The 27,656-nt window shown below is 44.3% G+C and overlaps 1 protein-coding gene across 2 annotated transcripts in view; it reads left to right on the top strand.

The window, feature by feature from the left end:
• The window catches only part of LysRS (Lysyl-tRNA synthetase), a 40,209-nt gene extending 13,664 nt beyond the window's left edge, over window positions 1-26,545 (top strand). For both annotated transcript variants that reach the window (XM_077647771.1, XM_077647772.1), the window contains 10 exons: window positions 4,534-4,616; window positions 7,600-7,703; window positions 9,416-9,541; window positions 9,815-9,934; window positions 14,750-14,912; window positions 17,655-17,828; window positions 19,129-19,277; window positions 23,406-23,555; window positions 23,843-23,990; window positions 26,281-26,545. In XM_077647771.1, the coding sequence (XP_077503897.1) occupies window positions 4,534-4,616; window positions 7,600-7,703; window positions 9,416-9,541; window positions 9,815-9,934; window positions 14,750-14,912; window positions 17,655-17,828; window positions 19,129-19,277; window positions 23,406-23,555; window positions 23,843-23,990; window positions 26,281-26,369 (1,306 nt within the window). In that variant the 3' untranslated portion in view covers window positions 26,370-26,545. The remainder of the gene's footprint in view (window positions 1-4,533; window positions 4,617-7,599; window positions 7,704-9,415; window positions 9,542-9,814; window positions 9,935-14,749; window positions 14,913-17,654; window positions 17,829-19,128; window positions 19,278-23,405; window positions 23,556-23,842; window positions 23,991-26,280) is intronic.
• Window positions 26,546-27,656: the final 1,111 nt, after the last annotated feature.

Below are 27,656 nucleotides of genomic sequence, written 5' to 3' on the forward strand. Positions count from 1 at the left end.
CGTTGCCAGCTGCTGCCGGTAACGTCAGAGCCGAGCAAAGATAGAAGCCCTTTTCCATAAGTGAAGAGGAGCAGTGCTGGCGATGTTTTTTTTACAAACCACGGATGAGAGTGCTGTAATCGCGGCGTATTTGGGTACACGGAGCGCACTGTCACGAGGTATTTTTTAAACTCCACGGGCTTTCATTTTTTCCGAATTAAAACGGCCACGCTAAGTCTTATCTCGTTGGTAGTGCCTGGGTTGGACAATATTCGTGGAGCTCCACAAATTTCTCATTGACGCCTGAATGTTTCAAGCTATATTTAAAAAGCTAATTATCTCGATTAATTATTGAAATAGCATGAGCAAAAAAATGGTACTGCAACTTTAGATAAACCTTAACAACATCCTCGCAATTTCTGTTCTCAAGAATACTTAGATTTTTTTTAAATCTTGGGTCAAAGTTTGCTGGGACACCCTGTATATATATAAATAACAGAAAGAAAAATTTAAATACAACGCGTACTGCCGGTCTGGAGAAAAACCCATGTTCTAGAAAGTTCCATGCTTTCACATTCCTGCATGCAAGCAGACTTAAGTGCCTGCAAGCAGACTTAAGTGCCCTCAGAAATTTTTGTCACTGTGGCATGTATACGTTTTTTAATTTTATTTTTTTGGCACAGTGGAAACCTTCGGTGTCCGAGGTCTGAAGTTTCATGGCATTTGTGTTAAATGCAATTGTGCAAAACATTTTGAAGAGATATTTTTCGATTTATGGGACCATTGACATGTGTTTTTATGTATCCTAATGTCGGAAACAGTGATAAGTTAGTGTGATAGCAATCGGACACTGGTTAAATGAAGGCACAAAAACAAATGTAAAGCGTGGCCCGCATGGAGCGCTTTTCTGGGCGATTCGCCGGCGTCGGCGGCAGCGGAGCGTTTTTTTGCCGCCGGAGACGACGTTTTTGCCAAATCGTCGGGTTCTGACGGAACAGAAAAAAACGCTGACGCCAGGAGAGGGCAGCGACAGAGGGCCAATGAGACCAGGAGCGGGTGTCACGTTATTCTGGACGGAGCCACGCCGGCCGAGAGAGACGTGCTCGCATGGAGGGTGCGCGCTCGTGACCATTTTGTGCGCGATAGCCAGCGGCTTCACTTCGCTTCCTGCGCATACGTCTGATTTCAGTATGGATGGGGGCGTGCGCATCACACAACTGGGCGGCAAAAAAATGCCGCTCAGCTGCTGACCATGCGGGAGTGAATTCGTCGACGCCGGCTCGGGCGTTGGGTGCACGACGCGATTTCACAGGCAAAAAACGCTCCATGCGGGCCACGCTTAATACTAATTGCAAGAAAGTGGCGTTCTGTTGAACCATTCAATTGCAGCCATGTCATATTCTTTAAGAACTGTCCCATCGCTTTCTGAAAATGTATGCTTGTGTGCTCCTTTACACATGCATGCATACGAGAGCACTGATGCATGTATACATGTGCTGTTTAGTTGGCTGTGTGAGTGTTGTATTGTGAAACAGCACTTTGTGATGGTCACAGGGTTACCTAGTATGTCAGCAAAGTACTGTATTTACTCGAATGTAACGCGACCACGATTGTAACGCGAGGGTCGACTTTTTGGGTGTGAAAAGGGGGAAAAAAAAACTACGATTGTAACGCGAGGGTAGACTTCGGGCGTACGACAGAAAAACCGAAAGAACCCGAATGTGACGCGAGGAACCGACATCGCACAGTTCTGAGGGTCAAAGACAACTTTATTGAAATACAAGCCAAACAGGCATTCCTATACACCCTCATCCTCACGGCAGTTGTCGCCGTCACTGTCACCATCACAGCTTGACTCTTCTTTGTCACTAGCTTCCTCCCACAGCAGGTCGTCCTCGTTTCCGTCTAGAGCATTTGAAATTGAGCATTTCTTAAATGCGCGGTAGCCCAAATCATGAGGCAGCCCGTACCAGGCTGCTGAAACCCAGTGGGCAACGGTAGACGCGCTTGGGCATTTCAGCCTAACTGCAGGTGTTGTTGTTGATCCGCTTTCAATCCACTCCCAGTATAATTGTCGCAAGCGATCCTTGAAGGGCTTGTTCATGCAAACGTCCAGAGGCTGGAGAATGGAGGTCATGCCACCCGGTATAACAACGAGATTGGTTCGGTCGCGCTGTAGCTTTTGTTTGACGCCGGGTGTCAGGTGACCCCGGAAAGAGTCGAGAACCAATATTGCTTCTGGATGCAGCAATGCGCCTGGCCTTCGCTGCCACATGCTTTGAATCCAATCTATGACAAGATACGAGTCCATGCAACCTTTTTCGTGACAGCGCGCGATAACGTCTTTCGGGAAAGTTTCCTTCGGGATCGTCTTCCGGCGAAAAATGATGAATGGAGGGAGCTTGTGGCCGTCAGCCAAACATGCCAGCATAACAGTAATACGATTTTTTTCGTTGCCTGTGCTTCTAAGGCGAACTTCATGCTCACCAGACTTGTGCACTGTTCTGGACATAGGCATGTCCAGATACACGGGGGTCTGGTCGGCATTGCCGATATGTCCAAGTGGCATGTTGGTAGAGCGACGAAGATCGATGACCTAGCGCTGGAACTCTCGAAGTTTTGATTCGAAGTCCCCGGGCAGCTTCTGGCAAATAGAAGTCGTGCGTCGAAGAGAGAACTTGGCCCTTCGCATAAACTTCTGCACCCAGCATAGTGATGCCTTAAACTGGTTTTGGGTCAAACACAAGCTCCTGTTCTTTGCACTGAAGCATTTCAATGCTTACTCCAAGTGGTCGGGAACGTTGCTCGCTAATGAACTCTGCAAGGCGACGCTCCAACTCCGGGAAGCGGCCTTTCTTGGGCACCCGAAAGCCTTTTCGCAGGCTGTTGCAGTTAAACAATTCCTCGCAATGTTTCCTCCATCCCCTGATCGTCGATTCGTTGACGTCCAGACGTCTTGCAGCCGCTGAATTTCCCGCTTTCTCAGCAAGCAGAATAGCGTTGCGCTTGAAGCCAGCTGTATACTGAGCGCGTGAGCACACCATTCTGCTTGAAGACAACTCGACCGTTTGATGGGGATAGGCCTAAGACTCGATGCACGGAACGCACAACTACACGAACTGGCACCAAACACGAGAAAGAGCGAACAAAGCGCGCTGCTCCATGCCCTGCTGCCTGTTAGTCACGTGGCCATGTTTTTGCATCAGTTGCAAGGATTAACAGACAGATGGCGGCGGGATCGCTCGCTCCTTTGCTAGCGTCTTTGTGGCGATTGCGAGCGCTCGGTGCCTCCGAGATGGCTGTTGTATTTTGCGGTCACGGAGGCCACACAACCTCGCTACAGGTTGCGAGCAGTCGTCAAGAGGTGGCGCCCTCTCATCGCACCAGTGACTCTAGCTGGCGCCAACTCTTGTTGGCTTGTTCTTACTGGCGTCGTTTTTTTTTTTTGCGTTTGCGATTAGGTTGCCGCTTTGTCCTAGTAGTTGTGACCTGTGGTTCGCATACTGGTTGACCGGCGAGTTGGAGTGCGTGATTTCGAATGACCAGTACGATCAACGCACACGTTTGACACATGAAATGATTTTAATAGTGTGTGTTTGGTGCTCTTCATAGCATTTTTAATCCTAGTATTCGATTGTAACGCGGGGGGCGACATCTCCTTTCTACTTTCGGTAAAAAAACTCGCATTACATTTCATGTAATGACGCCACTGTGGTTGCTCAGTGGTTATGGGGCTCGGCTGCTGACCCGAAGGACATGGGTTCGATCCCGGCCGCGGGGGTCGCATTTCTATGGAGGCAAAATGCTAGAGGCCCACATACTGTGCGATGTCAGTGCACGTTAAAGCACCCCAGGTGGTCGAAATTGCCGGAGCCCTTCACTACAGCATCCCTGATAGCCTGAGTCGCTTTGGGACTTTAAACCCTGATAAACCATAAACCATATCTCGCTTGAAATGACAGATGACACTGCTTGTTTCCCTGAGGACAGTAGAGGTAAAAGAAGAGGAAGATATTGAACCAGAACGTGCTTCACATGATGGCTGATCCTTTGGTGGGACTAATAAAAAAGAAAGACTGTGAACATCGATGTCACCAACAACTTGTGCAAAGAACCTCCAGCATACTTCACTACTTCGAGGAAGGCGTTGACGTTTACTGTACCGATTGAGGCGACACGTACAGCCTCAAGCTCTTATGGTTCGAGTTCACTACAAGCATCACTTCCATGCTACGCTTTAAACTCATCACAGTTGCAGTGGCAAACAAGTTCTAAATCAGCACAGATGGATGCCCATGAGCAAGTACACTGCTTTCATCACCGTTATTGAGGCTAATTTCATGCTTACTTCTACTCTCGACGACGAGATAGACTGCAAATTTTTAAGGTTTTTTGTTGTGCATTTGTTTTGTCTTCTCTCTTCGTCCTTGTTTCTTGCACTGGTACCATGTTCCATAATAATACAAATAGAGGCTTGCTGTATATTGTATATTTCTGAATGATTATTTTCTTGAGCGTGCTCTATACAGGCTTGTTTTTTTTTTATTCTTCCAGGTATTACAGCTCAGAAGAAGCATTTGCCAAGGTAAATGCAAAACTCAGGAGAGGTGACATACTTGGTTGTATTGGTCACCCAGGTAAGGCTGGCTGTTTTGGGCATTGCCATTCAATTGGAAAATGCAAGCCTAGCAGAGTTCCAAGTACTATAGCTTGTCTCTTTTTTTCCCTCATCTTGTCCGCTTGGCAACTGCGGTAGTCAGGAGGCACTGACTGCACAGAATTGCTGTGTTTATCTTGCAGTCTAGTTGAATGAGCGGATGGGCAGAATTTGTGCACTACAATGTATGCATAAGTTTTTTTTTTATTGGCTACTTACTGTGAAACCATTCATGTTGTAGCTATATCAGGGTAGCTTAGTAAATTGGAGGCCATGGTGAAAAGAGCAACAGAAAGTACTGAAATATTGAAAGATGGGATTAATGAGATTGCAGTGTTTTCTGGGAGCATTTTCTGGGAGATAGCACGCTTCTAATTAAGTTGTGAAAAAGTGTTACAAAAAGTCTAGATCAACAATGCCAGTTACCTTGAAGACAAGTTAATTACAGTAATACCTAATTATAACGAAGTCAGCGGGACAGCGAAAAAATTTGTGATAAGCAGGAATTCGATACAAGCGACCACCTGAGGGAAGCTAAAGCACTCGAGCTTTGTGCCGCAACTGCAAGGAAATCAAAATACAATATATTCAGTGAAGCAAAACTTTATTCAGGTACAAGAAAGGCAGTGAGCTTTGGCTCTTTCAAGTTCTTACCGGGCACGTGTATCCCCTGCTCTAATCTGACCAAGCATTGCACGAGGCCACGGTCGCCACCCATGCATTCAGCCTTCAGGGTATTTCGAATCCCAAAGGCAGTAGCCGCTTTTATGGGGGGATCATGGAAAGCTACAAGAGTATCACGCTGGAAAGCGCCGCAAATGCCGTGGCTTGAGTCTGAGGTTGTGTTTGCTGTGCTGAAAAAAACGATTAGCTGCTCATTGTGGGTGTGCAGCGCGATCGTGAAAACTGAACGGTTTTGCAGTAGGAGCTCTGCATGATTGCTGGGCAATTTTTTCCGAGGTGTGCAGCCGTGAAGTTTGCAAAGTGAGAGTGTCATTGTCGACGGTGTGCTGTGCTAATTCTACGGTTAGTGTGGCGGTGTTCGCGCAGCGTCGCGTTTGCGCCATTGACAAATGTCTAGGAGCAAAATTCAATGACCCTACCACACACTTAGACCATTTGTCTGGTCGGATGGCGCGAATCGGGCTTTGACCCGCCATGTTGACAGCCTGACTCGCCGCTGGCGACGCTCGAATTTTTCATGTTTTCAGCAAGTTATTGGTCAATTTGCACCGTCAAAAGTGCAACGAAGCTAGGGGCAGTGTTTTATTGGGATGCTGGCCGATTATGGCGAGTGGCGAACAAATTTCTAGATCGGCTTCCCCAAAGTCGTCTTCCTGATTTGTTAACGTAGCTCCTGTCGTCGAACGCGGCAAAGGGCATGCGATCAGGCAGCAGCTCGACAAACACTGTTGTTCACACTTGCAAGCGTGTCCTGCGGGTCGCCTTCTCAGAGTTTGAAGCAAAAACTCTCGGGAATGACGTTGGTGGCGCGCTTTCAAGTTTCGTCTGCTTTGGCCAATGTGAAATGGTTAGGCTTAGCGACGACTACGGCAGCCAGCGAGCAGCTGAGTTGAGTTCGTTGCCCAGCGCATCCGCGGTCGGCGTAAGCTCGGCTCGCTCGTTGATTAGTTCAGCGGTTTTCTGGAAAATCAAGCAGCAAGTGACTGGCCTGTGACTGTCGGTCTTTTTGTACCTATGCGACCATTTGTGACTGTCGCTTTTCATCCAAAACGGTCACACAACCTCTGTGACTCGCAAGTGTGAATGGGCCCATAATCGGCGGGACACTTCTTTTGTGCTTTTTGGCACGCTTCATTTCCAGAAGTGCTTTTTAAGTGGTAAAACTTCGCTCATTGAGCACACCCCATGGAATGCTACAGCGCAAGTCTGCCCGTGGTCTTTTGGCCACTCTTCGGCATTCAAGAGACCGCGGTTTTCTGGCATCGCAAAGCGTCGGGAACATTATTTTCATGTAGATTGTTGTTGCAACCGAGATTAACGGCTCGGGCGCACTGCTCCATAGAATTTGACAGCTTCCATTCTCTCCGCTGTAAACAGCTGGCGGCACTCGCCACTCTCTTGGTACCTGTTACTAGGCACTTCATCGTTCGTAAGTTTGATACTTTTGTAGCCTTTTCTGTACCTGCATGAGACTAATTCGTTGTAATTCGTTGACGGTATTTGCTCATGGCGTTCGTGACATCGTCCGTCTGGAATGGAAAACTTTATTCCCATTCCCTGAACACTCCAGGCTCAATGCAACTAGTGCAAAGCCAGAGATTTTTTTTATTTTCTAAGATCAGAACATTTTTGCCACCACTCGCCAGTGCAAGAAGCCAAGAGCAACAGTGTATAACTAGCACCATGCCACTCACAGTGGCAAGAACATGCGCAGTAGTAGGCCTGCTGGCATTGTGCTTGCTGAGCTGGTTGGGTGTTCAGTAGGTCTTTGCTTTGGTGCAACACCGCTCAAACTGCTCCTTATTTTCCCTGTCCTCCGCCCACAACCTGAAACGCTTGGCTAAACTTGGTAGTGCTCGATAAACGTCGAACTGTAGCCGAACAGGTGACCCTCCTTCTGGGGTCTTAATGGGACTCCAAAGTAAAGTTATTCCGCCTGACTGATGCAGATGGTAGGCTTAATTTGGGCATCACCATAGCACCTTTGAATTTATTCTAAAAAGCGAGCACTTCTGCACGCATTGGGTTGCACTGTGACTTGGCACTAGCTTGTTTCTTTTCTTTCTTCTTGCTCTTTTTTGGCTATAGACACATAAAACTGAGGACTCGACCGAATATAGCTTTGTGTATGGTACTTGAGGAAGGCTCTGAGATTTGGGTCTGCATTTTCTGTACAAAAGAATTAGTTTGTCATTGGTTGTTTTAATTTGTCAGTATTGATCAGGCGAAAGTTAGCATTTTCACGCTGATGGTCATTTCCATCTTTCATTTTTCTTCAGGTAAGACAAAGAAAGGTGAATTGAGCATTGTGCCTGTGGAAATGGTGCTTCTTGCCCCCTGCCTACACATGCTGCCCCACCTGCATTTTGGGCTTAAGGACAAGGTAAGCTTGTATGGCTCTTCTGTGCATGTTTGAAACTTAAGGGACAACCTCACCACCTACCCATTAGTAGTGCTTTGACCTATGAGTTGGCATGCTGTGAACTGTGACATTGCATATGAAATTAAGTTGTCCGAAGCCAGGAAAATCTTTGAATGTTTACTCAGTTCTAAGTTTTCAGCCATACAAGTGCTTTGTACTGCTGCTGTGAATACTCGAGGCCTTTACTGCGATAGCTTGCAAATGTTTTGGCAAAAATGGCCAGAGCTGCAAGCTTTAGAAAACTGGTTTTGCTTGCTCCTCATACAATAGCGTCGCAATGACTGGCACAGTAGTGATGAGCCTTATGTGGTATGCTCACATGGGCAGTGCAGACTTATATGTACTGCAGCGTGCCCAAGTGGTCAAGCATCTGCCTCGCATGCGGGAGGTGCGGGGTTTGATCCCCAGTGCCGCCGGGTACCCACCGGTGATACAATGGGTACAAGCTCTGCCCTGGTCTGGTGCTCGGCTTATTTAGGGTGAAATGCTTGGGAAATAGGTCTTTGACCCCACCTTGAGAAGAAGAAAAATACCTTGTGCCATGGCGCTCTTTGGCCACAGATGCCCTTGCGCCATAAGAATCCATAATCATCATCATCATTATTATTATATGTTGGGCTTCTCGGTCCGCAGGCTTCACATTAGCCTGCTGCATGTACTGTGCAATGTCAGTGCGCGTTAAAGAAATCCAGGTGGTCGAAATTTCTGGAGCCCTTCATTACGGCATCCTTCATAGCCTGAGTTGATTTGGGATGTTCAACCCCCATAATCCATATCGCCTGCTGCCTTAGTTCTCAGTTAGCTAGAAGAATGATTTGTACTTCCCTTTTGTAATTTACATTGCTTCATTACACACACTTGAGCAGGCAAGCATCTTCAAAAGTAACGGCAAGACAGCTGGCACTGTGGAGCAGATAGAGTTTTTCACTTTCGCTTATCCACTGTAGCACAGTTGATTGAGTACTGCATGTGGCTTGCAGCAGCGTGGGCTCAGCTCCCACTGATCGCATGTCTTTTTTTTTTTGTGTGTGTCAGGCCTGTCCAAAATGATTGCTCTGTTACTTTCCCTCTATGAAGAAAAATAGATAACAATAGTAATATTCCCCTGTGCTTTCCTTGGAATCGTAAACTTTGTTTCTTTCGTGCAGGCACATACACAAACACTGTTTGAAGTAGAAAATTTTCTGAATATATTTAAAAATTATGAATATTCCTTTCATCAGAACTCGTGACGTACCATTTCCCAGTGGTGCTAACTTGTTCAGTTCGCAGGATTTTTTATCACATCAGTGAACTGAATATCTTGTCACACCACCCGAATGATCTATTAGTGTTCGCTAATGTTAGACAGGAAAATCTATGTGCCACATTTCTTTTACTATGTTGAAGAAACATTTAATGGTAGGTAATTGTCAAGTTCAGATGTACTGCAATGCTGACGCAAGTAGTTTGCACAGAAAACAATATTTGAAGAAAAAAACTTCGGAGTCCTTTCCACTTTTATGTTTTTTTTAGGTATTATTTTTGTTGTTTGTGTTGCTTTTTTTTTGCTTTCTCAGTAAGACAATACTGCAAGCACTGTGTGGTGTGATTTTTTTTATCTGGATATTTCGGTTTGTGCTTCATTTGGTTGGTGTAGCAAAATGGTTGTTCTCATTTCTTCACCAATTCAGGAAACCCGCTTCCGGCAGCGGTACCTGGACCTCATTCTCAATGACAGCACACGGCAAAAGTTCATCACACGATCCAAAGTGGTCAACTATGTGCGCAAGTTTTTCGATAACATGGGCTTTCTTGAGGTAGGTTTATTATTTTTGCTTTGTTTGTTCTTCAAAGATATTTTTATTGGCTTTGTTTTATGTGGGCAGCACAAATGACAGAACTGTGGCCCACTTCTCACATGTGAACGGTACCTTGGGCTTTCACAGCCACTGTGTGAACTGCTTTTTACTGACCAGCAGGTGTTGTGCCAAAATTTTTTTGCCACTGTCTGTTCCGCGTTAGTTTTGGTGGTGCTTGTAACATTTTGGCTTATCGCATTGGAACTCCTGAGAGTGTTTTTGCTCATGCAGGTTGAGACACCTATGATGAACATGATTGCGGGTGGTGCCACTGCCAAGCCTTTCATTACGCACCACAATGAGCTCAACATGGATCTGTACATGCGTGTGGCCCCCGAACTCTACCTCAAGGTTTGTTGCTGCCTGTATGCAAGTACTGTCGAGGGAAAGTGCAGTTGCCTCGTAGATAAAATGGCCAAGTGGCACCGGTATGGTGCAGGCGTGGTGCCGGTGTAGTGCTGAAGCCACTGCAGATCCATCACTTACCCTCAATGTCGAGTGGATTCATGTGCACGAAAAGGCTTGTCAAGTGCTGAAGCCTCTATGTTGTGGTTACCCATACGTGATGCATCACTTCCTTGTTCTAAGTGTACTTCTTTTATTTCACGCTCCACTCATTTCAAGCAAAATTTTGGTCTGGGCCAGTGGTGCTCCAGCTGCTCCATTTGCACCATTCGGATACATGTACCGTAAAAACCGGACTATAGGTCGGACCGGAATATAGGTCGACCCCCTAACTAACCAATTCTAAAAATGAAAAAGATCTTTTTCAATGGGAAAAGTACCGAAAGACATCCTTAATTTGAAACAAATGCGACTCGAGAGGTTGCACAATGGTGACAGTATTTAATTTCATTTAAATGCTGCTTGTATGTACACCCGGAAAATTTTTAACAATATCGCGCACCAATCGGCCCGCGTGTTTGTTTCTGGCACAGGCAAGTACGGCGCCGTAGAGCAAAGCCCTCCTCTTCATGAATCGCCGCAACCAGGATGGCGAGCCTTTGAATTGCGCCCTCGTGAGTCTAGAAGCACGCGCGATCTCTGCCGCTTTCACGCGAATGCATTCGGCAGTCACAGGCAGCGATCTTGCTCGCAGCGCAACGTTTCCTTCCTATTCTCGATACACTACGGTCTGCCCACGAAATGATGTTTTCTTCTGGTTGCTGCAAGTTGTAATACGCAGCTTCTGCCTCCGCCAGTACTGAATGCTCTTTTCGGATACTCCAAATTCGCACTGTGCCGCCAGGTTCCCGTGAGCTTCCTCGTACTCAATCGTGTTTTTCTTGAAGGCGACGGTAAATTGCCGTTAGCTTCCGCTTTGCATCTACTGAAACGCAAAATGGCGGCACTGCTGCTGATGGCGATGGTGATGGAGGCTGTTGACTTCAGCCACCCATTGTTGCAAGACTTCCGTATTTTTTCCGCCAATGACCGGTATATAAGACGGGGGTTGACTTTTCACCATGGTTTTTTGAAAAAAAGTTAGACCTATATTCCGGTTTTTACGGTACATTTTGCTGCTCCAGTCTGCTCCAAAAGCAGCAAATTTATCAATATTGTGCCTTAGCTGCACCAAAAGAAAGACGCGGTCACGGGAAAACGACTACCCATATTTTTGGAACCATTCAGGCTTTCTTAAGCAAGGGAAATGCACTAAAAAGAAGACACATCCGTGTCTTCTTTATAGAGCATTTCCCTTGCTTAAGTACTTACGACTGCCTCGCCCAACAACGTGCACTCTTAATTCAGGCTTTCAGTTGGCATCCTACTAAAACGTTTCTGCAGTTGGTAATCCAGGATGGGCTGGCTCATGGTAGAACTTAGCAGCCAGTTCATTCGCGCACATCGAGGAAGGAAAGAACTCAGGAGAGGCGGTTAAGTCACATTTTTTGAAGCCAGCTTCCCCCTGCTCCCCCTACTTGGCCGCTGTCTCAGTGCGCTTGCGCATGCGCAGCAGGCAGTCTAGCAGACGACGCTGCTGTGCCCAGCGTTACTATTGGCTGCCTTCGGCCAGACTCCCAGTAGTTCCTGCGAAAGCGCATGACTTCCGGCACACTTTTTGGAGCGCAGCTCGGATAGTGAGGGCCTCTCTCGAGTTTTCCTTCCTCCATGTTCGCGCATCATGTCAGTTGCATCAAAAGGTTGTATTATATGTCAATCATCCATTAAGCGGGCTGAAGAAGTCGCATCTTCTGTGTTGAAGAACAAAAGCTTGGCGCAGGTCCAACGAGATCAAGCTTTGTTGGAACAAGGGAATTTGAGCCTTGCTGATTCACTTTGCGAGCTTGATGAATTTGTCAAAAAATTCCAAGAGGCGTTGAGATAGTGCCAACATGAAGAAAAGAATGGTTCAAGTGCACGTGCACTTTGGACCTTTAGTCAAGCATGCTTGGTTGAGCTTGTGTCCAAGACAGTGCCAGCATTGATAAAATGTCACTGTTTTTTGTGAGCACCTTTCTTCTGTTTTTTTTCTCTTCCTAGCTACATGGCTGAACCTGATCCCATTAGTAACGAACTTTTCTGGGTGACTCCTTTATTCCATTTGTGCTGCTCACGGGTTGCTCTAGAATTATCGTTCTGATACAAAGGTGCTCCAAAATTAATATTTTTCTGCTCCAAAAATTGCTCCACAACTTGAAATGGCTGGACCACCACTGTCCCCTTTCTGTTATTATTGAGGCTTGACTATATGTACCAGCATGCAGGCACCATTATTAAACTGGCAATGAGGCAAACGTAAATCATTAGGAGTGAAGAGAAACACTTTTAAGCATTCTGGAAAGAAACTATTTTCGGAAACCTGTGCTGTCATTCAGCTTGCAAATCTGAGACACTGCGCTATTTAGTACGTTTGGGAAAAAACCAGCGCGAAAGAACGGGACACAAGCAAGGGAACACGGACAAGCGCTGTCTCACAACTGAATTTATTATCAGGACGTGTACAGATTAAATAGCAAAGAACACATGAAAAAACATGAAGGCAAATGCGATTGAAAAAGCAAGTCAGAGAAATGAACACTCAAAAACGAGGGAAGCAAAAGTTTAAAACTGCGGTTAGGTCACTGCTGAATCCAGGTTAGTAATCTCATTCTTAATCAATGCAGTTCATGCGTCGCTTATGCAGTGTTCGCGTGTTCTTTGCTATTTAATCTGTGCACTTCCTTAATAAATTAAGTTGTGAGACAGTGCTTATCCATGTTCTCTCGCTTCCGTCCCGTTCTTTTTTTTAGCTGGTTTTTTCGAAACATGCATCCTCTCCAACTTGCCCAGTTCAAAGCATCCTTGTGCTATTTAATGTACTTGTGGCTAGCTAGTGTTGCACAAGCCTCCACGTTACCAAACGCAGTGCTCGGCACGTTCACTTCGTCAACGTACCATTGCGCCGGGCTGCATATCTAGTGCTACGAGGACTAGGAGGACTATTCTTACAGAATTTAAATATGTGCATACGTACCAGTCTACTCATCAGTCGTGACTATGGCTCGGCACTGCACGCTGTGTGGAGTTGAGGCCGCTGAAGGGCAAGCTGCAGTTCTTTTCGAGAATTTCGTTGTTGAGGAAACGTAAACAAAGCAACGCTAGCTAACACTTATAAAGGCCTTCAACATCTAGCTGGTGGTAGTTTTCATTTCGGCTGCTGCTGGTCTGCACCGCTCACTGCCAGCCATGACAGAGTACGCGTTTATGTGAGTTTACGTTTCTTTTCGGCTATTTCGTCATCAGAGTCAAGTTTGAATCAGAACTGCGGGAAAAAGTTTTTCAACTTCGAATCCAAATCTCTTAGCAGTAAATGCACCTTTTGCACTCGGACTAGCGACAACAAAGCCACGAAATGCCGAACTGTCGGATTTTGCTAACAAAAAAAAACTGATAGAGTTGTCCTCATTTTCTTAGGAGAGACGCAGGTCTTAAAATGAAATTTTTATTACAGATATGGCAATGAAATTAGGTGTGTATATGTGTTTCTTCCTTCTGTTTTAAAAATATAATTAGTTTTCATATATTTCTATTAGTACCCATATTATGGGAAAATAACTCAGGCCTAATTAGGGAACTTCTAACATTTTAAGACCCGCATTTCCCATTAAGGGGAGACGGTCTTGAAATGATAAAAATGGAAAATTTTGATTTTGCAAAAATGCCTTTTTGGATCAGTACACTCTAAAGCTCCTGCCTAAAAAGTTCTAAGGTCTTAATTCGACCTCCAACTGCTGAAATTCCTATATATTTCACGCCTACAAAGCCCGGAAATGGTGATTTTGGAGTGAAATGCGGCAGGACTTTTCACCCGTCACTTCCCACGGCCGCATCCCCGATGGCCGACATCTTGGTTTTGTTTGAAAGCTGTGCCCCTTCCCCCTATCTGGCATTATTCACTGTTGTGAAATATTTTTGGGGCATCTGCATTCCGCTGTTTTTTGATGCCTCTACAATGACCTCCAAATGGCTGGTGCGCGCACTTCAAGTGCGATTTTCTCAGCTTCGTGTTTTTTCCCCAACTTGACTAGCCTCATGGAAGCTTTTATTATGTTTTTATGGTGCAATTTCAATTAATCTTATACAGTTTAATTCAGAAAGAACTAATCTGTGGAGCTTTGCTATTTTTGTTTGAGTCAACATTTCAATTTTTGTGCACCAGTATGTCACCTAACTATACTTCACAAGTTTGGTGTTTAGACAAAATTTAACATTTTTATATTATGGTGTGCTTCAACAACAATATAATTAGCATAGCTCCAGATGGCAGGCCTTTGGCTGCAGCCCCATTTCAATCAAAACAAAAATATGTAGAAAGAAAGTGTCTTAACGACCTGTAAGAAAATAACTATAATTAGGCTCCAGTTATTTTTCTATAATTTGGGAACTAAGTGTGATATACTGACACTAATTTTATTCTTTAAACAAGGAAGGATAAACACATATACACACCTAATTTGATTGCAATATATTTAATAATAAAAATGTTCATTTCGAGGCCCGTATCTGCCCTTAACAGAATCTGTCTTAAAGGGCATTCTTTGTGTATGAATATTTGTGCATAGCTTCTTCGCTTTTTTTTCTGCCAGTAATTAAAAACACTTTCTGGTTCGAATGGGTTTATTACAAGAAAGAAGACAAATTAATTTAAGGATGCTCTTTTAAATTACATATTTCTCCTTTCAGATGCTGATTGTTGGTGGTCTAGATCGTGTATATGAGATAGGCCGCCAGTTCCGCAATGAAGGCATTGACCTAACACATAATCCGGAGTTCACTACATGTGAATTTTATATGGCTTATGCTGATTACAATGATTTGATGACAATCACTGAATCTTTGGTGTCAGGTAAGCCTTTTTATTTTTGTTAGAAATGGGTTGTTAAAGGTACTTAAAACTGACCAAGATGTGCGATGAAATTATGCGGCAGATCAAAAGATCTTGCCTGATATTATCAGGATCGGGCACTGCAGTATCGAAGAAATTAAGACTTAGAATATTAATGTGCCATTGAAAATAGTGTAAAACAAACTGAAGCATCATTCTGCAGTAGAAAATTTTCCATTATCAATGTATCCCATCATGTGACCACTTCTCGGTAAAATATTGCGTTCATCATATTTGATTACTTTTTATGTTCCACTATGCCCTTCGATGAAAAGCCACACTCCCTTTGCATCGCTGACAAAGTGTTTTGAACGTCTGTCACTAGATGGCACCGCAGTGTTTTGCATTTCTTTAAGTTGTAACCGTGGTGAAACTTACATCGGCAAGGCATATGTCACTGTGTCATAATAGCTTTGGGTGTGGAAACTCAAATGGATGCTGCTGTGTACTATAAACCTGTCTAATTAATGTCAGGCAGCTGGGACAGTATTATAGTGAAAGCTTGTTGCTTCAACCACTGTTAGTTCAGAAATCCGCATAATTAGAACTGCCTGCTTGGCCACGGCCAACTCCCATGCGAGTCAGTGGCGTCATGCGCTCATTAATTCAGATGCACCAATTAATACAAACAGGCACGTGAAGGGAGGCTGCTTTTAGGCATAACCAAGCCACCGAGTGATCGTCTAAACAGCCCTACTCAAAACCTGGATTCCATGCTGCAGTCGCTTGCGGCCCGTGCACCTCTGACATTGGTATGCAGCGGCAGACGTGACGGCGAACAGACAGCCCTGTCTTCAAGACCAGTTTGACTGCTTAGTTTCAGTTTCCAGTGCTTTTCCAGTGCGCCAAAAATGCATGCTTGTCATGTGTCTCTAGAGGCACAGAGAGTTAGTCCCCTACAAATTAACGGAGCGCGACGCGGACGAAGCAAACAGGCCGGGAACCAGGAATCAACTGTCTTTATTCTACTCCACACGTGGCCCCCACGTAGCCAGCGCGAGCGCATCTCACCAGCCAAGGCGGCGCAGCACTGCTGATGATGATAGTGCCACTACATGCCGTTCCCTGTTCACGAGGTGAAGCCTCCTCACACACGATGGTGCTGCTTGAGAGGGGTGTGACGCGGTAGTGGTGGAGCCCCACCATGTCCTACCGTGAAGGATGCCGAGGATGTCCTTACAATTCTGGTTCAATTGCACTTCGACACTCCTGGCATTATGCACTTAATGAAGCATTAATGGAAACATGAAAAATAGTCATTGGCACACCATTTTTATCTTGAAAGCAGGCACCCATTGCCCAGTCTTTCAACAAGTAAACTTACCGTGGTGCTGGCAGTTCCTGACAGTTTTTTTGGGGGGTCATTTGATAATTCGAACTTTTGGATAATTGGAACATTTTTTCTTGTCGGTGCCTTGAAGTTCAAGTAAGTTAATGAGCTTTTACTGTAGCTTTTATTTTTTAGTTCATCACTTTTGCCGATGTCAAGTTACCAACACATTCGCTGATCATGGTTTTCAAAAGCATTCAGATAAGTAAAAGTGCACACATCCACTGATGAAACAATTGTCATTAAAAATTTTCTTTGGCATGTCTAACTAAATTCAGGGCACACTTGAGCTCCGTTAACATGATAGCATTGGTGGGTCCCTTTCACATCCTGGTGTCCTCTTTGGATATCAATTCGGTGACATGGACACTGTTCTTTATTGCATTTATTTTTATTTACCTGAGGACACACAAGGCCTCCCTCAAAGGGGGGAAGCTGGGTAAAAAAATTTATTAATGAAGTCGCAATTATGAAATCTTTAGGGAATGTGTTTTTGCATACTGATTCCCAATATGAAATTTAATTTAATGTAGAACTAGTACTTGTGCACTTCTGTAATGTTATGTAAGGTTTTGGAGAGAAATTGTTAGAACTTTTGCTGCAGGGAACTTGCTGAAATGATTGCTATTAGATTGTCTTCACATCATGAAATACAGTAAGGGTAAAATTATCATCTTATCTATCATAGAACTTGAGTTATGGGGATTTGAAGTTGCCACTTCAGAAACGGGAAGAAAAGTTTGTATTCATGTTTCTTGAGTGGTAACTTCAAAACCCTACAACTCAAGTTCTTTGATACGCAGGATAATAATATTATCTTTATTGCATTCCTTGATGTCACGACAAACGAATGGCATTCATTTTGCCAAGTTCCCTGCAGCAAAATTTCTTACATTTTCTCTCCAAAATCACATATAAATATAAGCTCAAATATAAATGAAAGCTATGGTACAGTCAAATCTAAATTGTATTTAACTGGTTTTGCTTGTGTATTGTTGATATCATGAACCATGCTATTCTTTAAAGAAATTAATTGTGCATAAATCTCTCTCCCTTTTGTGGGGCCCAAGTGTTACCCATGTTTGTTGTATTAAATATGTAGAAGTACCAGTAGCATTAAATGTAAACAGAATACAGTCCCGAGAAGCTAGTATTCAGGATGTTTGAAATCGAGGAGGGTAGCACATTCGGTACCCCAGTGTGCCACCGAAGCACTCATGGTGTTCCTGCTATATTTTGGAACTGTCCGGCTACTCTGATCTCAGAATCATGATCTGTTCACTAGTGCCACCACTTTTACATGCTGCAGTAGGAGTTGGAAACTAGTTTGCATGTTGTAGAATGAACAAAAAGTGTTTGTGTTCTTACTGCAGGCATGGTTAAGTTTCTGACTGGATCATACAAGGTCACCTACCACCCGGAGGGTGCCGATGGGCCTGCTTTGGAGATTGACTTTACACCCCCCTTCCGAAGGGTGAACATGCTTCCAGATTTGGAGAAAGCTATGGGCGTTAAGCTGCCTGCCCCTGAGCTGCTAGGCACACCTGGTGGGTATTTTGTCTTCAGTACTTTAGATACTGCTCAAAATGCACCAGTCTGTGCCATTTTATTAAATATGTTGTACTACAGTTAAGAGTATTTTGGTGAGACTGCTAACCACCATGTTGCACCAAAATGTGTTCAGAAGATCGAGAAGTGCCGCCAATCTGAGGTAACAGGGATTGCCTTCTGGTGTCATGGTTGTGATTACTGTATGTCGTGGCTCAGCGGTTATGGCGCTCGACTGCTGACCCGAAAGAGATGGATTCGATCCTGGCTGCGGCGGTCGAATTTCGGTGGAGGCAAAATTCTAGAGGCGTGTGTACTGTGCAATGTTAGTGCACGTTAAAGAACCCCAGGTGGTCGAAATTTCCGGAGCCCTTTACTAGCCCTCATAGCCTGAGTCGCTGTGGGACGTCAAACCCCATAAACCAAACTAAACCAATCAGTCAGCGTTGTATGCTGCATCTAAGCATACTTTATTCTCCCACCTCAGTAGTGTGGCCAAACTGAAGTTGACTTCATACAAAGCTGAAACAGCTGAGACTAAAAGAAAAAAAAAAGCAGGAGCTATAGACCCTTCGATTTTGTTTCAAGGGCACTTATGGGAGGGCAGTCTTGTGCAATTTTTATTCACCTTGTTGCTTTGCTGTCATTCATGTTCAGACTTCGGTACACACCATTTTCTTGCTGCGAGTATCGCGCAATTGTAACTGTGCCTGATGTGTCTGCTGTTGCACATCTTCCACAGCTTTCTGGTCTAGATGCTTTGACCCTCTTTAAGCTTCATGGTGCAGTTAATAATTCTTTAAAGCCACACTTTCTTGCCTCTGTGCCACTTTGTGTACTTATAGCAAATGTTTCTTTCACGGTTACCCACCACCATTTCTTTGATTTCCTTCCAAGCTTTACATTCCAGCCTCCACATTCTCTCCGAGCTTTTTCCACAATGCTCAGAAAAATAGAGATGCTTGGATAGCCAAGAGCACCTAAGCATGGCTTACTTGAAGAGCTCACACTGATCGTATGAGAGCAAGGTGCACCTCTGCCCGATAATTTGTCTTTGTGACAACGTATCTTTATGCATGTCTTATGTCATTGGTCCCTGTCTTCTTTGGGCGGGTGGAGTGGCCTCTGCTTTCTTCTGTTTTTGCTTGTCATGTTTGGACCTCTTTTGGCTGCATGGGCATTTCTCTTGACCAGGTCTTCCTGCAGTGTTCTACTGTAGTACACCATTTTTTTCTTCTATTTTACTGCGGCCTGTTTGTTTAGACAGTGCCGTGATATGTCCATCTTGTCCTTGTGCAGAGTCGGTGGCCCTGTTGTCAGACTTGTGCATCAAGCATGAGGTAGAATGTCCGGCACCCAGAACAGCTGCTCGACTTTTGGATAAGCTAGTGGGTCACTTTCTGGAAGAACAGTTTGTGAATCCCACTTTTCTCTGCAATCATCCAGAGGTGAGTGGCATTCAAGCTTGCATTGTTTGAATCTTTGCTTTGTGAGTATTGTGGATTTACCGTATATACTCGTTTAGGGGCCGTATCCCCAGCTTGGCAGTCAGTAATAGGAAAAAAAGAAAGTTAGCCAAAAGAATTGCTGCATGCATGCATGATTTTGCCCGCATGGTATGTTACGCTGGGAGCTGATAAACACTAACTGCCTGTGACACTTGGTACGACCACGCACGCATCGTCCCGCGCGCCAGACCCCACCTGGAATCACGAACACGCGGTGTCTTAGCGCTGCTAACTCGTCTTGTGCACTTGGCGCTCACATCAGAAAAGACAAAATGTTATGCTGTGCAGAACACTGGAATTGGGAGTACCCATGGTAGTGGCGAACTTTTTTGCAGCGGCTCACCGCCCACCAGGCTAGGGTAATACGTGCCATAGTTGCACACTGTTGGCCCGGTGTCACTAGGCTTAGCATGTTCTTCATCAAAGCCGTAGTGAAAGTGCTTTAAATCTAATAATGGTTTAATATAACAGGTATAACCTTGTTACCAGTTTACCATCACACAATAATCTCACATTAAAATGAACGTATAATTGATTTCCGCAAGGCCTTCAACAGTGAAGCCCGTGGATAAGTAGGCCAGGCAAACGCCACCTCGTATTGACGGCCGCGGCTCACACACGTGGCATTTAAAGGAGTATAGACACCTAACCTTTGGGTGCGTGTTTTCTTCTTTGTAATGAGGAGGAGGGGAGACTTTAATGAAACAGGTGAGGTGTGCGTGGTTGTCGGACTGGCATGCTACTCCAGATGGGGGTGAAAGAAGAGAAGATTAGAGAAGAGGGTGGTGAAAAAGAGAGGAAAAGGGAAAAAGAAAAGGTGAATGGTGAAATCAAGCACACTCATGCACTCATAAACACACACACATACACATGATTGTCAAAGAATGTCCACGAAACCACTGTCTCTTAGAAACACTAAAACTGCTTTTGTCCCGCGTGCACCCAAAGCCGTGTCCCTCCAGTGTCCAAGGACATGCTCGAGGTGCACAGGGCCGTCCTGTCGGCGGTGAAAGGCATTATTATACATGGATTACCACGTGGTATTCCCTTACGACCGCTAAAAAAATTGGCTGTGGTTTAGCTCTGGTTAAACCTGGAGTGATGCGAGAGCTACATCTGGCCGAGTGGAGCTCGCTCAGTCGAATTTCAAAGTCAGTCTTTCGCCACTCCGTTTTGCTGAGCGTTCCTTCTTCATCTTCTTCCCTGGACGTGGATTCACTCTCTCCCCCTCTGCACCCCCCCCCCCTCCACTCGACGTGGAGCATGTGCACAGCTGTTGCAGCTCGGTTTCTTTGGCAGCAGCTGCTCCGCGCCACGTGACCGACCACGTGACCAAGGCCACGGCGCTGCCACGGAGCTCAAGGGGTGCCACGCTGAAGGCTCGAAGAGCTGGCGTAGCGTAGCTCTTGCTACAGTAATGTATAATCGAATTTCTTTCCCGTGCTGTTTTGATTTCGGTTTCAACAGCCAAACGATGACTGTGACGTCAAAGAGAGGTGATACGTCATGTGAGGCATGAAAAACTGCAATATAATCGGTGCTTCTGCATTCGTTATTCCGGCTCTTGAAGAAGGCTGGCTTCAGCACTGTAGTGAATTAAAGCGATGAAGCAGCAATTATATCTCAGTTTTTCCATCCCTCACGTGACGTATAATCGCACTTTGATGTCAACGATATTGTTTGGCTGTTGAAACCGAAAGTGAAACAGCATGACGGAAAAGTTCGATTATAAATTATTTAGCTGCTGCAGGTGAATACCACGGGGTGATTCATGCATAGTAGTGCCTTCCGCATCATTGTAAAGAAGAATGCATGCCACCAAAATTAGGTATCTATACTCCTTTATCTCTTTCCATACCATGGGAAAAGTAAACATTTTTTGTTCATTCTTTTTATATTTGACTGGAAAGAATTATGTTAACATTAGCGTGCAGCACATCAAAATGAAGCAAAATAATTTTAAAGTTTGACGGTATGCATTTCAAGCAGAAATGTGGCAGTAATGTGAAATTTCATTTGTCTAATACAAACATTGGGGAAAATTAATGACATTAGGTTTATAACACGGAAGGAAAAATACTCCAGAAAGTTTTAATGCTTTGCTTGACAAGTACTTGAGCTACAAAAAAAAGTATTATTTTTTGAAGGTGTTACTGAAGCAATTTTTCACTAACTATTTTGATTGGAAAATGCTGGAATTACAAGCACATCTACTGACATCAATGTTCTTCTGAATGTAGAATGAAGGGTAAATGTGGAGTTGTAATCCACAAGGAAAATTTGGTGCATATGACAGCAACACAAACAGAATGCTCCATGGTGGGCAGCAGTGGATGTTTTGGGCTGGTTCCTTGAGGCATTCATTTTCGAAACTAAATGGACTGTCTGACAGCATTGTGAGGCTCGCTGCTACTACTAGCACTCAAAAAATTTATTGCGATAGCCAGAAAGAAACAAAAGAAACCGAGATGGTTTGCAAGGCGGTCTGCATATCAGTGCACAACTTTTCGCTAAGAAAATTGCGCACCGTGCTCCTCAGTCCCGTGTAAAAATTCACCGCTTCATGGCAGTTACAAATTACTTCAAAACTGAACTTTGACTTCTTGGACTACATAACTCACAGTGCAACAAGTAAGTCGGTAAGCTTCAATATACAATAGGCACTTGCAGTGCTGGAAGTTTCACCAGTTTTATTCCAAAAGCTGAGGATTGAGGCTTCAGTTTTTTTGTTGTGCAGCTTTGAAGAATCAGCGTCTCAAACTGATCTTCCATGAAGTTATCCTGCTCAGGGGTGGAATCGGGAAAACAAGGTCACTATAACACCATGCTCCATGAATATAAGGTGCAATCCAACATTTTTGGCGCAAGTTAAAATCGTCTCGAGGTCTTGTATGCCTGTTTTCCCATTGCACTTGCCCTTCAAAGCCAGTACGGGGCCTTATCTCTGTGTTGTTATGCGACATGCGACTACATTGCTCTGAACAGGTATCATGCACAGCATTTTCTGCCATTTTTGAGATGGTTATCAGTCCTCCATGTGCCTTATCTTTTAGTGTGGCCGATAGCGATAAGAACTCTGATCTTCCCCGGTCACTGAGTTCAATTTCTTTTGAGGGCACAGCGTCCCCCAAATAAGTTCGTCTTTCTTTAAAAGTAAGCACCCCTTTTTGCTAAGTACTGTCACCGCTTCATAACGTATGACGATGCATTCAAAACATGCAGTTAGCATACATTCAGGCCAATGACAATGCCCCGGAATATATGACTGAGTCTATAAGAAGCACGGGGTTTTGGAGACGACTTGATTGAGGTTGTGCACAAAAGTTGTAAATAAATGCAGCACAAACATGTCACACTTAGCAGGGCGAAAAACTAATGAAGCCATAGTACACCGCAAGTGGCAGCATATAAGATTACTAGACTAGTGATGAGCAAGGAATCGCCCACTAACCTCACAGAGCTGCAACCATTGCATTGGGTTGAAATCAGACCGGCCGATTCATTGAAGGCAATCCTTCGTCCATGCCACAGCACCTCGCTTTATAGTTGCAATTCTGACGAGTTGCTTGCCGTCAGTTTTCACATGTGCTGCACCTGAAAGCATGGCAAAGTGGCATCCGAAACATGGGGCTATGTTACAAACAGCCAAATAGAGTGTGAAATGTGGTGCTAGCCTGCATAACTCGTGCTGTTGGGTACTGAAAAGGTGGCCGAAGCAACAAAACAAGCAGGATAAAAGTGCGCAAAAGCTCGTGACAGTATACAACGAATAGAAGGGCCAAATGCCGAGGTAAGGCATAGAGAAGGAGGCAGGCAGCAATCTTCTAAACATGGCATTACTTTTAGTTTATTAAAGGGCTTTATATGTGGTGGCGCTCATTATGCCATATAATGGTGTAATTTCTTGATACTATGACCTCATTTTGTGTTCTATGATGCCATCAACCTTTCAAAACCCTCTCTAATGCAGCAATTGCTGGAAACAAAATTCTCTGCATTTGACAGATTTGTTGACCTAATAATAAATGTGTTGTAATAAACAAATTTCTTGACTCTTTCTTGGTGCAGCTTATGAGCCCCCTTTCAAAATGGCATCGTAGTGTACGTGGCCTCACGGAACGTTTTGAGTTGTTCGTTGCTCGCAAGGAAATTGTGAATGCATACACAGAGTTGAACGACCCACTGATTCAGAGGCAACGATTTGAGCAACAGGCCAAGGTAAGTGTGCATCTGAGGTTTCTTCTAATGCTCCGTGTGAAGTGTGCCATCAGTACTCTCCTTTGTACATTTGTCGAAATTACTTGCGCCATTTTATTTTAAGTTGATGTAGTATTCGCTTAGTGTGTTGAACATCAATTATTAGTAAACTATTGGGTTGCTAGACTGAGAAGCTTTGGACTGAAAATAACCTATGTCTATCTTAAAGGACTCAAGCATACATGCAAGAAATATTAGGGACCTGAATGTAGTACTCATAATAAAGAGGCATGACTTGTACTCTGCAGGATAAAGCAGCAGGAGATGATGAAGCGCAGCTTGTGGATGAGAACTTCTGCACTGCTTTGGAGTACGGGCTCCCACCCACAGGCGGCTGGGGCATGGGCATTGACCGGCTGGTCATGTTCCTCACTGATTCCTATAACATCAAGGCAAGTTTTTGTATTGTTTATTATCCTCGCCAGGACTATATGCCTGAATGAGATGCATGGTTAGAACCTTTATTAAGGTGCAATACTTTTGAATGCGTCATTTCTTTTCTTAAGTGGGAAACTTCTTCACAGCCGTTACCTTTGTCACAGTGGAAGATTAAATTTTATTTGAAACTTATAACATTCCGTACAGTCAGTTCCATTCACAAATAATAGTAGTGATGATTAGTTACAAAAAATGCCCAGTGAGTAAAAGAGTGCAGATGTAAATTCTTTGAAGTTACGACATTAATGTGATTATTGCAGCAATACTTCAGTGATGCCAAGTAATCATAAATCAAGACAAGGTTGTAGCCAAGCTGGAACCTGATAATTGTATGTTTAAGAAATAAGTGTAGTGGTACAAAAAATATGGAGCTTGAAACTGGCACTCGGGAGGTGAAGTGCTCTGCTCAATGGAGGGCTGGAGTAGTGAGGGTATGGAATGTCAAGCGTTGTGTGTGAGCGCGACTGGTTCATTAGAATTTCATCTGAGTGGCTCGCATGGTGGCGCTGTGGTGCTAATGAGTATGAGTGTAATGATTGTGACGGGCTGGTGTAAAGCTATCTACTAAAATTAACAGCTATTTTGTAAAGTGCAAGAAATTTTTTAAGCGGTGCAATATGATCTCTCTCCTGAGCTGTCACTTTTTTTGCAACTAATGGAATTTGGAAATACTTTACTGATATGAAAGTTTGATATATCTTCTTTACCAGGAACACATAATTTTTCAATGCTGACATTACAAGCAGTGGATGTATTTCTGCCACCGATGCACTAGTTTCTGCATGCTGTTGGAGAGGAATGAGGGCAGCTGTTGACAACACTGACAGTGTCTTGCATTGGTGACCTCTTTATCAGATGTGAAGAGTGCACCCTTCGTATGCTCCTTTTTTGGCAGCAGGCAGGAGTGCAGTGGCATAACATCTAGCCTTAGAAGGTGTGGTGCATTATTGGTGTCAACAGCCATCCTCATTCTTCTGTAATGGCATCTAGAGACCAGAAACTATCATGTTTTCTTGATCACGCTGCTTCTGGAGGCTTGCAGCCATTGGTGCAGGCACTCAAGCTGGAGCTGTCGTGTGCAGCTGCTAATTTTTTAGGAGGCGCTTCCTGTCAGTGTGGGCTATGTGGTCTTTAGACCAACTGCAACAAAGGATCTTAGGACCTTCAGTCAACCAGAGCAGAAGCTATAGCTGTAGTTATGGCAGTTTAACATAAAAATGGAGTTAGCTTTCTGTCAAGATGTCTCTTTTATATAATTATATAGGGCAGAAAAAGTTGCTAGGGCTGGGTTGGCAATACACCTGAAAGAAAACAGACATTGTGAAGAATAAGAAAAGTAGTGTTTATTCACCGCGTCTGTTTTCTTTCAAGAGAGAGATTGTGCATGCATGCGTATGTGTGTGCGTGTGTTTTTAATCCAGCGAAGAGGAAATCTTCTTGGCATGGTCAGTTGTAAAAAATGTAGACCAACGTTTGAAACAATTTATTGAAGTTTCGGCCATGGAACAGCCTTCGTCAGAATGTCCATTTCTCTGCGTGTCATAAATACTAGCACCAGTATCAGTTGATTTGCTATGCTGTCGTCGAAAAAAAAAAAAACACTAGAGCAAGGGTTCTCAAAATGGGTTAGCACCCTAAATCCATGCATGCCTCAGCCCATGCCTTTCCTTGCATGCATTTTTATACAACAGCCAGTCATTATTATTTGAATTTGGGCATTCCTTCGGCTGTCATGTGTCTGTATGCTCCTGTTTGCATGAATGTCAGGCAAGAAGGGTTGGAAGCCAAGATGCATGGGTTTCCTCATCACCTTTTGAAAGCTGCTGGGATTGCCCGGGGCTAAAAAGATTGAGAGCCCCCATACTAGAGTAAACTGCCAGGCTTAAAAAGCCCTTATATTTAATAGTGGTGGCGGTGGCCTTAGTGCTATATGTCAGCTGTGTTGTGTTCCTTTCCTATGCTTGGTTTAACAAACAGTCTACTAGTGAGTATAAATTATGCATTATTTTGGTTTTAGTCGTCCGGCGGCAAAAGTCCAGATACGAAAGACCTATTAATCTGGTTTTGGTGGCCAGCTTTTGCAGAAGGTGTAGCCAGCCTACAAGATTTGCTTGTGCTGTCTCAAAGAATTTAATGTCTGCAAATTATTCCAAAGTTCAGGCACGTAATAAAGTGTGAAATATGCTCAGTTTAAAAAAAAAAAGATTTAAATTGTTCAGAGAGAAACACTGCATTGCCTTGCAGGAAGTGCTGCTGTTCCCTGCTATGAAGCCAGATGACCCCCATAAGCACCGCATCGAGGAAGGCGCTGATGCCGTCAACGCACCAGGAAACTAACACCAGAGCACATCTTCTACCAAAGTGCTCTTTGGATCAGCCACATCTGGCACTGCTGCTGCAGTTGCTTTTTACACATCTTGGGACATGATGCTGGACGGCCTGAAGCTGATTTGCCTGTTTTTGCTGGCTTATAAAAAATATAACTTATCTGGCAAAAGCTGCTTTGTGGCTTATGTAACGCCCCTCTGAATTGCCTTTTTTCTGCGTTGCACACCACTTCTGTGGATCATCCCATTTGTGCAAACTCTAATGCAACAGCGATATTTGAATTACCTCCCACGTATATTGCTGGGCTTCTCAAAATTCATTTAGTCCCAATCCAGCTCTAATCATGAGAACTGAGCTGCCGCCTGTGTATGAAATTAAATGTGAAAGAAACTGTTCCGGCAGTAGGCAGTATGTAACGTGTCCAGCTCCTGACCAAATGAGGAATGAAATTGGGATATAATCGTTAACCTTATCCATCCAAAGCTTTGAAGGTCGATTCCCTGCTCACCTGTGTTAGTTTTTAGACCCCCAATCAGGCAAGCACTTCTACTCCTAAAGAGTGTGAGTCACTTGCCCAATTCACTGCGGTTGAATGGGACTGACAGGAGCACTTAAAAAAGGCGTCAGATGTGAGCATTTTAGTTATTTTAGCGGCTGTCACTGTAAAATGGGTTAGCTCAGGTGGCATTAACAGGTACCGTCCTTTCCAAATGTAACCAGGCTTGCTTCTCACTTGTATAGTGGATCCATTATGGCTTCCCTAAAGGTAAAACTGCCTTGAAAGCAGGGCACAATGGCTCTACATACCTTAAAGAGCTTGAGGGGTGGCATCAGCAGGCTGCTGAACTGGAACCGAACACGTATTTTCATCCAGAACCCCAACCGAAACCAACCAATATTTCTTTCGCTTTCTTGGAACTGAACCCAAACTGGAACAATTCAAAGAGACCATTCCGAACTGGTTCAGGACTCTGTTCAGGTGCACTTTTCTTGCAACACAGCATACTTTTTTTTCAGACAAAGTGAGATGTGCTACCGCTTAGAAGCTGTCTGTGTTATAGCAGTGTGAAAGTGTCACCCAGTCTACGCAGCAACAAAACTGAGAGAAGTCTGGTGTCTAGGAAAGAAACCTAATCAGCGCTTCCGTAATGTTCTTTCGGCAATTATAAAGCACTGTACGCAGAACTGATGTGATATCTTGAGTTTTATTAGTCTGCCTCTTTCTCATGCTTGCACATACCTTTAACTTAATTGTTAGCGCTGCTCTAACTCATTAAGTACCGAGTGAGAATAGCT

Source organism: Amblyomma americanum, chromosome 1 (assembly GCF_052857255.1).
Source record: "Amblyomma americanum isolate KBUSLIRL-KWMA chromosome 1, ASM5285725v1, whole genome shotgun sequence".
NCBI classification, from domain to species: domain Eukaryota; kingdom Metazoa; phylum Arthropoda; class Arachnida; order Ixodida; family Ixodidae; genus Amblyomma; species Amblyomma americanum.